This window comes from Nanorana parkeri, unplaced genomic scaffold (assembly GCF_000935625.1).
Source record: "Nanorana parkeri isolate BGI_ZX_2015 unplaced genomic scaffold, ASM93562v1 scaffold261, whole genome shotgun sequence".
NCBI lineage: Eukaryota > Metazoa > Chordata > Amphibia > Anura > Dicroglossidae > Nanorana > Nanorana parkeri.
Window position 1 is genome coordinate 603,605 of NW_017306529.1, and position 13,790 is coordinate 617,394.

The 13,790-nt window shown below is 39.8% G+C and overlaps 1 protein-coding gene across 1 annotated transcript in view; it reads left to right on the forward strand.

The window, feature by feature from the left end:
- The window catches only part of LOC108787434 (serine/threonine-protein kinase 32A-like), a 110,590-nt gene that overhangs the window by 94,874 nt on the left and 1,926 nt on the right, over nt 1-13,790 (forward strand). The window contains exons 10-12 of the mRNA XM_018556988.1: nt 4,536-4,661; nt 6,052-6,180; nt 11,058-11,122. Coding sequence (XP_018412490.1) covers nt 4,536-4,661; nt 6,052-6,180; nt 11,058-11,122 — 320 coding nt within the window. The remainder of the gene's footprint in view (nt 1-4,535; nt 4,662-6,051; nt 6,181-11,057; nt 11,123-13,790) is intronic.

Consider the following 13,790-nt stretch of genomic DNA (forward strand, 5'->3'; position numbering starts at 1 on the left):
TTTTTTTTGAAATTGAGTCAGTGACAGTATGGGAGCTGATCATGCGGATTGAACATGCCTTGCTAATTTGCAAACGCATCTTTAGTACCAGGTAGACCAAGTTTCTCTTCAGTCAGACCTGTTTTGTAGCTGTGTTTCTTTGAAGTGAATAAAATGCAGGCAAATTCAGAACAGTGGTTTAAAACTTGCCAACTGCCTCTGTTTTGAGGCTCCCTGCTGCAGTATTTTACACTATGCCAATGATGCAGTGTGCAGTATGCCAATGATTTTACACTTATATCCCACTATATTTTATCTATTTGAAATAATGCACAATTTAGAGCACAGATAACACATGTGACATGACAGTGCCCTACTGCCATCCCCCCATATACACACATTTTGCAGTCAGTCAGTCAGTCCTTGCTAAAAATACAGCATTATGGGTTAAATCCATTGAAGAAGCCACCGTTGCAGATCTAAATAAAAACTTCCTAAGCACTTGCTTAGTGTTTAGTCAGTCCGGTTCTTGATGACCGCATAGACTTGGGCACAGCAGGCTTCTATGTCAGCAAATGTTAATTTAGGCTTCTGCAGTCTCAAATGTATTGCTTTAGTCATCCAGACTTCTTTCCCTCGCTTTAGTCTAAGCACCTCAGCCTCTGTTGTCTTCTTTCCTTTATTTGTCTACATCTTCCCTAGCATCACAATTTTCAGCAGGGAGTCCCCTGCTGTTTATATTCTTGATATTTACTGATTTGTTCTTTTTTTTACTCCGAGAAACTCTCAACACTTTGCTTTAATACCACAATTTAAAAGCATTGATTTTCTGGTGCTCAGTCTTTTAATGGCTGGATCCATAGTGCCATATGCTATAAGAGGAATGACATAACTTGGACAAAAATAACTTTTGCCGACTTTGTGATTTCTTCGCTTTCCAGTACATACATAATACATACATAAATATGGTGCATCAACAATACAAATGTCAAAGCTATAAAAAGTCTCAAAGTCATCATTGCTAGGAATGAGCATGTTAATTTCTATGAAATGTCATTGGAAACCTGGAGATTGCTGCAAAACTTCACAATAAGCATTGGAGCATAACGAGAATGTGAAATCTAGGCAGTTTTTGTTGGTGCTTTATGGGTGCAGCGGGCTTAAAATGGCTCCTGAGGGTTATGAAAGATCTTTTTGAACATTCTTGATTTATTCTGATTCCAAAAAACAGTCTATCATTTGCCTCATTTTAGGAAAGGAAAATAAGTCAAATGAAACATTTAAAGTAACAGTGCACAAATAAAGATCTAATATACACAACAAAAAGTACACTGAGGGGTCCATTTATAAAGGGGTATGGCCTTAAAGAACAACTCAGGGAAAACATGTTATCAACCCTTGAATTGGGTTAAATGCAAGTTATACTTACCCAATCCTCTGAGCCAGCTTGTAGTATACTGGTCAATCCAGAGTCTCCCCCCTCCTCTGCAGTGGTCTAAGGATCCTTGAATCATCATGTTCTATACAGTGTATAGGATGTGAGAACACCAAGGAACATGCTATTGCTGCAGTGTAGGAGGAGAGAGGCAGGAAAGAGCATTGTGACAGCCGGCCAGCTCCAAACTTTGGGTTAGTATAGGTTTTTTTATTTAGTCCCTAGACAAAAATGAGCAGTTAACCCTTGCAATGCAGGGCTAGTCCCACTGCTTGGTTTAATACTATTCTCACATCTTTAAAACAACCATACTGCTGCTAAAAAAAAGCACATTTATAAAGCACGGCAATGTGTTTCACCGAAGTGCCTACTACTTTGCTGGCTTCAGAACTCTGTGTATGTATATATATATACACACACACACACACACACACACACTACTGTGCAAAAAGTTTTAGACCGTTGTGAAAAATGCTGTAAGTAATTAATTACTTGGTGTGACCATCCTTTGGCTTCAAAGCAGCATCAATTCTGCTAGGTACACTTGCACACAGTTTTTGAAGGAACTCGGCAGGTAGGTTGTTTCAAACATCTTGGAGAACTAACTACAGATCTTCTGTAGATGTAGGCTGCCTCAAATCCTTCCATCTCTTCATGTAATCCCAGACAGACTCCATGATGTTGAGATCAGGGCTCGGTGGGGGCCAAACCATCACTTCCAGGAATCCTTGTTCTTCTTTACACTGAAGATAGTTCCTAATGAAATTGGCTGTATGTTTGGGGTGGTTGTCCTGCTGCAGAACAATTTTAGGGCCAATCACACACCTCCCTAATGGTATGGCATGATGGATAAGTATTTGCTTGTATGTCTCAGCATTGAGGACACCATTGATCCTGACCAAACCTCCAACTCCATTGGCAGAAAAGCAATCCCAGACTTGCAAGGAACCTCCACCATGCGTCACTTTTGCTGCAGACGCTCATTATTGTTCCTCTCTCCAGCCCTTCCGCAAACAAACTGCCTCCTGCTATAGCCAAATATTTCACATCAGATCAGATCAGAGCACCCACAAGATTTGAAAGTTAGACTCACATGGATGAAAATAAAGATCCTTATCATTAAGTTAAAGCTTTGTGAATTGGGACAGCATGTTATTTTATATCATTATATATAACAGCTTTTCTCAGTTGACACCTATTTAAACTCACAGTAACCACAAGTCTGAAGCTCATGTTATTGTTAGATGTAATAACCTATTTGGTAATCTTTGTGAATTGATTTTACATAGATTTTATCATAACAGCCATTAAAATAAAGCTGGCAGTGGTTCACAAGAACTAGTATTGGTAAAACGCAGTTTTCTTATAGAGCAGAGTAATTAAGCCTGTTATGCACATTTGTAAACCGAACCTTAACGTAATGTGAGCAACATAAGGTGTGGTATTAAAAATAAAAACGACTTTGTGAATTGAGGCTTCTGACGCAAAAAATAAATTGCCCAAGGTTCATATTTATGGTGTAACATGAAACATGGTTAGATTGCAAACTCCTCCCCCCATTTACCTGAATCACGGGGTTCTTCTCCCCACCGGCCGCTGTTTGTTTTTGAAAATTGCACGGTTGTGCATTGCTCTGCTCACACAGGCGTGTCATCCATCCACAGGATGGAGGAACTACAAGTCCTGTCTGCCATTGTGGCAGAGGGGCAGAAGGGCTTGTGGTTGCAAAGGAATAGAAGCGTGGTGACGCCACTGCACTTCTAGTTCATTAACTCTGCCTCCTGTCCATCTTACTACCTCAGTATAGGCATAAGGGGAGGAAGTGTCTGCAGGAGTCAGAGCATTGCACCTGCGATCTACTCACCTTGGTTGCAATGGCAACTGGCTTCTATGTAAAAAAATAATAAATGCACATTTTTTCTTTTATGAAGATATGTGCATTTATTTTCTGAACTGAACTTTCCTTTTAAGTTTTTAATTCACTAAGCAAAGCTATGGTGTTTATTCCACTTTTAGTGCTCAGTATGTCAGTGATATATGCTTGATATGTTAGCCTGTGTTTTATCTCTTACAGTGATAAAATGTCACAGCAATTGCTATTGTATAATGTGCACAATGCATAGTGGGCCATGTGGCATGCTGATCCTTATCTGGTGTTCGTACTGGGCAGTTAAATATATACTTAAGAGTAGGGATGCACAGATACTTTTCGAGTACCAGTGCAGATACTTGGCATTTTCATGAGAACTACCAGGGTTGCAGCTGGGACCCGGCTCTGGCACTCCTCCACTGTCCTGAAATCATTAGTCTGTATTATTTTTCACATGACAATAAACAAAAATGTATCAGTACTCGTACTTGTAAGTACTCGGCAAGTACCAGTACTCGTACTCGCAAAACTGGTATCTGTGCATCCCTTTATTTATATTTATAAAATCAAAATCGTACATTAAAACAGAGATGTACAAATCCCAGAAGCTCTGTGTGCTCCTTACAAATGACAGCTGCCTCCTAATATTTGAATGTTTCTCTAGTGTAGTCTTGGAGCTCAAAAGTATCGGTACATGTACTTGTACTTGTACCGAGTACTGTACTTGGTATCTGTGCAACCCTACTTAAGAGACATGCCAGATGGCTGATAGAAGGTCTTCTAGACAAAAGAAAGAAAATTCCTGGAAAATATCTGTAAACAGTACCAAAGTCAAGCCAACAACATCTCACCAGGCCTGGCAAAACTTGGTTCTGATAAGTTGGTGAATCTAGATATTGATTTAGTTCTTGGTATACATGATATAGTGATGCAAAGCGCATTCATTTCTCCAGCATCTGTTAATTCTAAACAAGTACAGGTCTAAAAATTACTATTACAATTCTCATCCATTTCCTATGAAATCTTTGTATTGTTGCAAATTTAAATAGATCACTTGGAAGGGGCTCCTTTAACACCCATTATAAATCATCTCAGAGACCAGAATAACACACTGCAGCTGCTAGGTATGAGTATGAAAATGCCAATTAATGTCAGGCTCAATCATATTCAGATATTTGTGAATCATATAACTTTATTTCCCAAAGAAAAATATACATGACTAATTAAATAAAATCTGCATTTGTACTGTAGCTTTTGGATAGGAATCCAGGAGAGCGTTTTTCATGTCTTGAAGATATTCAGAAGTTTCCTTGTTTGTCGGATGTTAACTGGGATGCAGTTCTAGAAAAAAAAGTTATACCAGAGTTTACACCAACGGTAAGAATTACAGATAAGCGACTCTGAAGGGTTACCTGATTACATGTATTAGATATAGAGTGACCACTTGTGGCCCCAAACACTGGAATGTGAACCCCCGCCTTGCTTCCCATGCTCCGCTGCCCCTCCTGGGGTCCTGTGATTGGAATCATGGGTGTAGTGAATGCCAGTTAAGGTTATCAGAGCGCCGGCCGAAAGAAACTGAGTGCCGGCACTGCCAGGAACAGCTATGCGGTCTGCATGCGACAGAGATGTGGACTACATGTGCAAAAAACACAAAAACAGCATTGACAGGGAAAGGGTTAATAGTTCAGCTATCTCTGTAGTGTCTTCAATGTGGGGTTGAGGTGACCGTATAGTACAGCTATTTCTATACTGCCCACATTGAACCCCACATTGAATAAAGTTGCATTGGGACTATTAAACACAGTGTGGAGCTTCAATTCACAATCCTGCAATTTGATACTACAAACCAAGAAGACAGTGGAAATCCTCTGGTAGTTAGATCACCTACATCGACTCTTTCACATCATAATTTGTCAGCCACACCAATAGGATTAATGCTGCAGGTCCAGTGCTTTTATTTCCTGCATATGGTCTTCAATTACTTCAGATGTGCAGCCTGGGATTTAAGGATGTGTGGGGCCATAAAAATATTTATCAGATTTGTAGGAACTGCCCGACATTACCATTTGCTGGAATATTCAACTGATTTGTCATTTATAAAATCTATATAAACTCTCTTTGTGAAGGATACCAGCCCCTGTTGTAGACTTACACTTTGTGTAGTGATCTTGGGCATGCTAGTCCCATGAAGCACTCACATTTAGGAGACAATTGCTTGCACTTATGGAAATAAAGTCCTCAGGATCAATTATTGAAACATATATGGCATCAAACATAGTGGTTAGGAGTTCAGATGCTCTAACCCTTTTTGCATAAATGCCGCTATAATTAAAGTGATTCATGCCATTCATCTTGCTAACCTTTCTTACAATATGTGTGCGTATGTACTATTGTTAGCTTTCTATCGCTCCCCCTCTCCTATCACAGCTCTTAGGAATTACCTACACAGCAGCTGTGAAAACTCTGTGTAAATATAAACTTTACCTTCAGATGCCTGATCAGCAATCTGCCTAATATCACCTCTCTTTTACTGGTAAAAACTGTATAACTAAGTGCTACATGTGTGACATTTTTTTGTCTGACTTCCTATAAGTTTCAAAAAAGGATCCTGAGCCTTTTTTAAAGAAGAGCACATGTTTCGTAATGTTTGTGTCTTATTGGTTATAGATACCAGCGTATATTGTAATATTAAATGTGCAAAATATTTCCCTGTTTACTATGGGGTTTTTTTGCTGTTTTTAACTATGTATTTTTAAAAATACAGAAGGGACGGCTTAATTGTGACCCAACCTTTGAACTTGAAGAAATGATTCTAGAATCCAAACCTTTACACAAGAAGAAAAAGAGACTAGCCAAGAGATTGAAAGATAATGCGAAAAGCCCTTTTGCCCAGGTAAGAAATGCATTTGCACTGTAGCATAAAATATATTTGTCTATAGGTCTGAAACTAAAATGAACCTGTGGTTAAACTATCCTTATGAAATTAACATTATCAGCAGATTGTTGACAGCAGAAGTTGGTAACACAATAGCTCTTGTGGCTAAACCTCCTACATGAGTGCTGTATAAAGCCTCTCTAAGCAGATATTCAGTTAGTGACTTTCTCAAAGCTGCTCTTTGCATAAGCATACTGCCCTACATGACAATGCCCAGGTCTGCTGCTACAACCTTCAGACACCACACTTTGCACTATGGTCCGCCTATCGTTTGTCCTAGAGATGCATGGCTCATTAACCAACAGGATAATCAGGTCACAGGGGTGGGGCCAAGCACAACACCACAGATTATACAGTCGTGGACACATTTGTTTGTACCCTTGAAACAATGCTTCATTGCTCTTGAAAAGTGATGGAATTACAATCTGTTGTCTCATGTATATGTATGCTATGTGTTATTTGTATCGCAAGTCTTCAATCATGTAATCAGTAAGTTAGCCTATCTAAATGGAGAAAAGTAGTAATTCTACTGTTTGGTATCAACGTGTACACCACACTGAACATGGAACAGAAAAACAAAAGAGAGAGTTTGAGGAGATCAGAAAGAAAATTATAGACCATCATGTCAAAGGCAAAGACTATAAGATCATCTCCACACAGTTTGATGTCCCTGTGACTACAGTTGCAAATATTATTAAGTAGTTTAAGACCCATGAAAGTGAGGCCAATCTTCTTGGGTGTGGCTGCAAGAGTAAAATTGACCCCAGATTAAGCAGTAGAATAGTGTGAATGGTAGAGAAAGAGCCAAGGAAAACTTTGAAAGAGATACAAGCTGAATTCCAATGTCAAGGTACATCGGTGTCTGATTGGACCATCTCTCACTTTTTAAATGGCAGTGGGCGCAAAAGACTCCCCTTGAAAGAAAAACATGAAACCCAGACTGTAGTTTGCTAAAATGGCTATTGATATCAGATCAGACTCAATACTGGAGCTTTTTGGTAAGTCAAATGATCTTTATGTTCACAGATGAAAAAAAGTACCTACTGTGAAACAAGGAGGAGACTCAGCCATTTTTGGTGGGTGCTTTGCTGTGTCTAGCACAGGGTGTCTTGACTCTCAAGACTATGAAGGAATTCTGGAGTGAAATGTACTGCCCAGTGTCAGAAAGCTCTATCTCAGTCACAGAACATGTATCTTTGAACAGGAGATCGACCCAAAACACACATTTACAGGCACCCAAGAATGGTAACAAAATATTGGATTCAATTCTGAGGTGTCTATTAGATCTGTCTGACCTAGATCTGAATCCTATGAAGATATGAAAAGACTTGAAACAAGGCAGCCTTCAAACCTGAAACAGCTGAATCAGTGTGCTCAAGAAAAGTGGTCCGAACTACCTGTGGGCGAGTGCAGAAGTCTCATTGAGAAAGCTGTGCAACAAAATATTAGGTTAAGAATCTTATAATTTTTGTCCATGTCATTTACATTTATCATTTGAAATATTCTGTTGAATGAAAAGCAAAGTCAGATTTTTTTAATGAATCGATATAAAGAGTGATGGATGTCCATTACATTTGTCAGTTTGAACTGTAATTATTTTAGAGAAAACTGTGGGTCCCAACAAATATGTCCATGTCTGTATATACACAGCCATTTGTCTAGTTGTTCTGTCTTACTTTTGTTTTAGAACATTGATATCGGATGAATGGCTAACATTATATAAAGTGGGCGCTTGTAGACGAGAGGTACCATGAACAGCATCAGTAGATGGCATGTATAGATTAGTGGCAAGTAGAGGGGATTAAAGTTAGACATTAGGCAAACAGCTAAATAAATACTGTTTTATTAAAAAAGGAGCTGTTTTACCTGCCAAAGGATTCTTATTTTTCTACATTCCAGTCCTGAGGTTTTACACAACTCTGCCACATAGTACATTCCTGCTGGAAAGGGGAGAGGACCTGATCCTTGTCTGCTGCATTAACACTTTCACTTACATTGATGAGCTGTTTTGTCAACCTGCTGTTCCCTCCTGTCAGCATGTTCCTTGCACTGCTGCCCACTTGATTGGCTCCTTGTGCAGCGTATCCCTCCCATCTCTAAACTTTGCTGTGCAGGGACTGCAAGACGCTGATATCAAGTCAAATTCAGTTACTTACACTGCTTGCATTTAAAAAAAAAATACATTTAATGATGCATTAATGATAATAGAGTTGTCTATTAGAGCCCATTACCACCAGGAGCTGCACTACAAAGCACGGCTGCTGGTGTATGTTGCCTGGCATAGTGCTGGGGCATTAGCGCTATGCCAGGCAACACACACCAGCATCCATGATTTGTAGTGCAGCTGCTAGTGGTAATGGGCTCTAATAGACAACTCTATTATCATTACTGCATCATTAAATGTGGTTTTTTTTTAAATGCAAGCAGTGTAAGGCCGGTCACACTGTTTACTTTTTTTTTAGCACATTAATGAAATGTCAACAAGTGACATTTCATTAAGCTCTATGGGTACAGTGAAGTGCAAGGCTGTTGGTCCACTTCGCACCCTGCTGCGCTGAAGAAAGTACTACATGCCACCTGCAACACGGTGGTGTGAACTGAGCCCATCTGAAACAAGGCAAAAGGATTAATCGTTCAAAGACTTTTGCAACTCAGAAATGATTTATAATTTCCTATATACATTTTGCAAATGTAACAGCTATACCATCCATTAGAAGCAAAGCTTGTTCATCATGCTCATACATTTTGCAGACTTCACTAGTGGCTGTGGCTAAAACTGACAATAAAACTCATATTGAACTGAAGTACTGCCAGCCGTGATGTGTTAGTTGTGGCTTAGGACGGCATTAACGCTTTATTGATTTTCATTGTTTTGTCAGGAAAACTGGGGTCCAATCAGTTCTAGATGCAGTGGGGAAAAATAAACAAATAATGCCAGCAATAATTAAAGCATTGATGAAGATTTAGCATTTTTGTTGTAACTTGTGGCTTTTAAAGAAATTCATGGTACTCTGCCAAGCGCTTGAAGGACCAGTTCCGGGATGCAGACTTTGATGAATAACATTTCCTAATCTTATTGAGAATGTTTAAAATCCTGGCGATAGATATGGCAGACACTTAACTTAAGTGGCTTTTAATGCTGTCTGATAAGCAAAACATTAATTACTCTGCAAATGTTCAGCATGAATTAGCCAAACAGCAGTCTTCTGCTTTGTAAAGTAGACTTTGCCGTAAAATGCAAGGTCCACTTAAAGTGACATTAATCCCTCAGATTTTTTTTACATAAACCAATACTGTAATGTGTGCCTTACTGTAATCCATGGTAGTTTCCCTTCTCTTTGCTACTCTTCCTTTTAAATCCTCTCTCTTCTCATGCTTGGAGAGAACTTCCCTTTGGAGCTGAGTGCCTCTTCCTGTAGTGCTGGCTCAGGTTGTGAACCTACACACAGACACCGTGTATCCATTTCAGAGACAAGGCAGTCTGCTGCAAAACAGAAGTTCTGCCCAGCATGAGAAGAGATACAGATTTAAAAGGCAGAGCAGCAAAGAGAAGGGAAACTACCATGGATTACAGTAAGGCACACATTACAGTATTGTTTATGTTAAAAAATCTGAGGGTTTAATGTCACTTTAAGTAATTGTCCCCTACCCCCTGCTGTCAAAACACTGCATTACAGAAATTAAACAAGCAGTTTGGGGGAAAAATCATAAAAAAAGACTTTTACCTTATTCCCAGGCTTCTAGGGGGTTCACCTACGTGCGGTGACATCAGTGGGTCTTCTTTCGGGTTTCTGCGCAAGTTGCGGATGTCAAATCCTGAACATGCTCCTGTAAAGTTTCCATAATGCATTGTTTTGTCAACGTGGGGGACCACTTTTGTGGACCTTGCATATTAGTGCAGGGTCCGCTTTTATATAAATAGAAAATGTTTTATTATATTGTATATATTATTATTTGTGTTCCTGATGTAAAATAAACAGATGATTGTGCGGTACAGCTGCAAGAGACACTTTGCGTTTTAGAAATGGGTGGACACAAACTGTTGTTTTAAAATGTCACTATTGGTGTATCACTAATATATAAGTAGACAATTGGTAATCCTACCCAGCTGTGCCCAACCAAAACTAAAAGGATAAAGGTGCCCATACACCTGCCGATTATCGTACGATAATCGCGGTGATCCCGCCATTGTATGATAATCGGCAGGTGTATGGGCAGCATGCAACCTCTTCTACTGTAAGGTTGCGCGACATTCGTCTTCCGAGCACGCTTGCCGTGGTTGGTGGCGTGGTCGGGAGACGAATGCCGCACGGGCCGGTGTGTGCAAGTGCACACTGCCCGCTCAGCACTGCAATCATCGGAAGCCCTCCCCTCAGCGGAGAGGGCTTGCGATGATCGCAAGTACGATCTGCCTGTACAGGATGGGCAGATCGTACAACATTTTAATCACCGTACAACCATCGCACAACGAAAGTCGTGCGGTGGTTGTAAGGGGTACGGGCAGCTTTAGTGTACTATCCACCATTACCACTTCCCTCCTTGTATTTGCAATAGGATGTACTTACCTAAAACATTGCTACTCCAAGGTTGACAGACATTCCATTAAAATCAGTGGAGTTTGAGCCATACATGTGGAAGGGGTGCTGTGCAGGATTGGGAAGGTTGTGATGCTGTGCTGTGACTCTAAATAATCACAACAGGGAGTTGGGGCCAGCAGTGGGATAGCGCACTTAACATGCACTTACCTTAAGATGTCAATGATCTACTGTCTTGATATCTAAAATGTATTTCTTTGCCTTGATTATTTTTTTTTTCATCCTTGTAAACTACAAAAGAATGGGAACTTGCAGATGCATTTGGACAATGTGGAGAGAGATTTCATGGTTTTCAATAGAGAAAAGTAAGTATAGCATATCACCATACCCTGTATTTGTGTTAAATGGGTTTTCTGCTGAAAGCTGAATCTGAATCCTTGAAACACATTACAGTAAGCACACCGATGGCATATTCAAGCTGTGGCAGTGATGGATGTGAAATGTGGTTATCATGGGTGTGGTTATTAGCTTGGTAAAGGGGTAGAACAAAATGGCCATAATAAGGGGTTTAAATCTGGAATTCAGTTATGGGAGAAGCATAGAGGCTGCCATTGTTGATCTTTCCTTTTCTAAATACCTGACTGTTATATAGAGCTTCTGCCTTGAGTAATTTGAATGACAATTTTGGGACAAGTTTTCAGATGAAGACTTATTCATATATTAAGGGACACGGGAATCAGTTATTTATAAACAAACAAATGGTTACTGCTGTCTACAGGAGGAATTGGACACAGGCAAACAAAAACAGCTGTTTGCCAGGCAGGTTTAACCAATCCTATGGGGTCTATTCACGAAGCTGCCGAAGGATCTGGCCGTAGCTTCGGCCGATCCCTCGGCTAGCTTCGGCCCCAGGGCCCCTTCGGTTCAGTAGAACCGAAGGGGTGCTGTACGGGCCATTCACAATAGCCCGTACAGCTCCCGATCATGGCTGAGCGGACTCGGCAGCTTGGTGAATAGACCCCTATGTTTCAGTCTGTTGCTGGTGTTCTAGGAGAATGGACATCTTTTTTCTGTTGAGAAAAGTTTACCATTTGTACTAGTAATTTTTTTTTGTAGAGCTATTTTTGTTGATTCAGTCAGCTCTGCGGAGTGCTCCCTACACCCAGACGTGTTTAAGGACCTATGTCACAGGTGGGGGACTCCCAGATCAACCTGATCTTCTATTCCAAGGACTGGCACCCTGCTTCACAGTTGCTGACTTTAACAGCCTCTCCAATTTGGTCATTTTCATGCTGGTAAAAGTTAGGAAGGCTGCACCCTGCAAAGTCTATTATTGCACTTCGAAGGCTTTGCTTTTTGCAAAGCAAGGAAAAATCAGCCCAGGAAATACTCTGTTGGACGAATCCTAACCTTTTGCAAACAGGCTTGGATAAACATTTGGCCCTGAGTACCACAAAGTGACAAATCTCAGTGATTGGAAATTGTGTTCCAAAGACCACTAGCCACATATTTGTTGGTCAAGACCTTTGTTGAGGGTGTCTCTCATGTGGCTCCTCCTGTACAACCTCCTGTGACTCCATGTGATTTAAAGTTTAACTTCACTTTAAAAAAATAAAACTGAAAACAAATCTAAAAAGAAATCAATATAGCATATATAATTGTTGCACAGGCCATATTTTTCCTTTTCTTTTTAATATTTATATTATCACATAATAAACAAAAATGTAACAAACATTGGCTGAGTTGCTGAATATAGTAAAAGTATCACGAGAAAGTAAGGTTACAATATGCATTCTAGTGGCACAAGTGTATAAATTGCTGCATTACTTGGTATCCAAAGTATAGGCCGAAAAACCTTTTTGGCTATATTGCAACAAAATAGATGTAACTCAGTTGCAACAAAGGAAAAAAAAAAGAAGGGGGGGAGCGAGAAGGCAGGAATAGAGAAAAACAGGAACATTAATTTAAGCACGGGCCATTTTTTTTATTTAATGTTATTATTAAAAATTACCTTTTCATTTAAAACTGTAGCTGCTATAATGTTCTAAATTTGTCAAAAACATTCAATGCAATATGGCGACCTGCAGGTGTTCTGTACACAGTTGGTTTGAGTGCAAATATGCTAGGTATTCTACATTAAAGTGACACTAAACTCAAGAGCTCAAGCTTAAAAATGCATTCAAGTACCGTAACTATCTCTATTTGTGTACCACTATCGCTGTAGATTCTCAAATCATCACTAAATTCATGCTGACACTGTCCTTCCTTCTGGAGGGAATTGTCCCTGTGTGTGTTAAGTATCCACCGCTCCTAACTTGCTTCCATAATGGACTACAATCTCAATACAAATTAGTAAACTAACCGTGAGATTGTAGTCCATCATAGCAAAGAGTTTGGAGCAGTGGCTACTTTACATCACAGCCACAACACAGCCACCGACTTATGAGATAAACGGTTAATTATTGTTGCATTTAAAACATTTTACAGCTTGTTAATCATGCTAAGGCTCCATGAGGTATACTGTAGGTATAATCATTTTTATCAGGGCTTACCCAAGACCTAAAAGTTATTTTAAGGGCCCCTCTGAGGTAAAAAGGTTGAGAAAGGTTGCTTTAATAGTTTACATGTAACACTGTAAAGCACAATAGTATACTTTCTATCTTTCCTAACTTTTGGACCTTAAAAGCCCATTCTCACCTTTGTAAGTGATTACTATTTATTGTGTTAATGTAGAGGTGCAGTGATGATGTGCAGTATATGTGTGCATATTTTCATGACTCCTATTGCTGGCTTTCTTTATTTTTTTATGGACTTTTTTAGTAGGCCTGAGTCCTTCAAATTGAAAATGTTCTCCACAGGAAACTCAGTCTGACACTGGGGTTGGATTATAAAGCATTTAACCCCCCCTCCCTGTGAGTCACTGTAACAAAATCTCTGCAAACCAGCTCTCCCTTTCTAGGTCACAATACATTGTATAGGGGGGTTGCCACTATGAATACTATTGAATGGGGAGAGATGGGGGGGGGGGGGGGG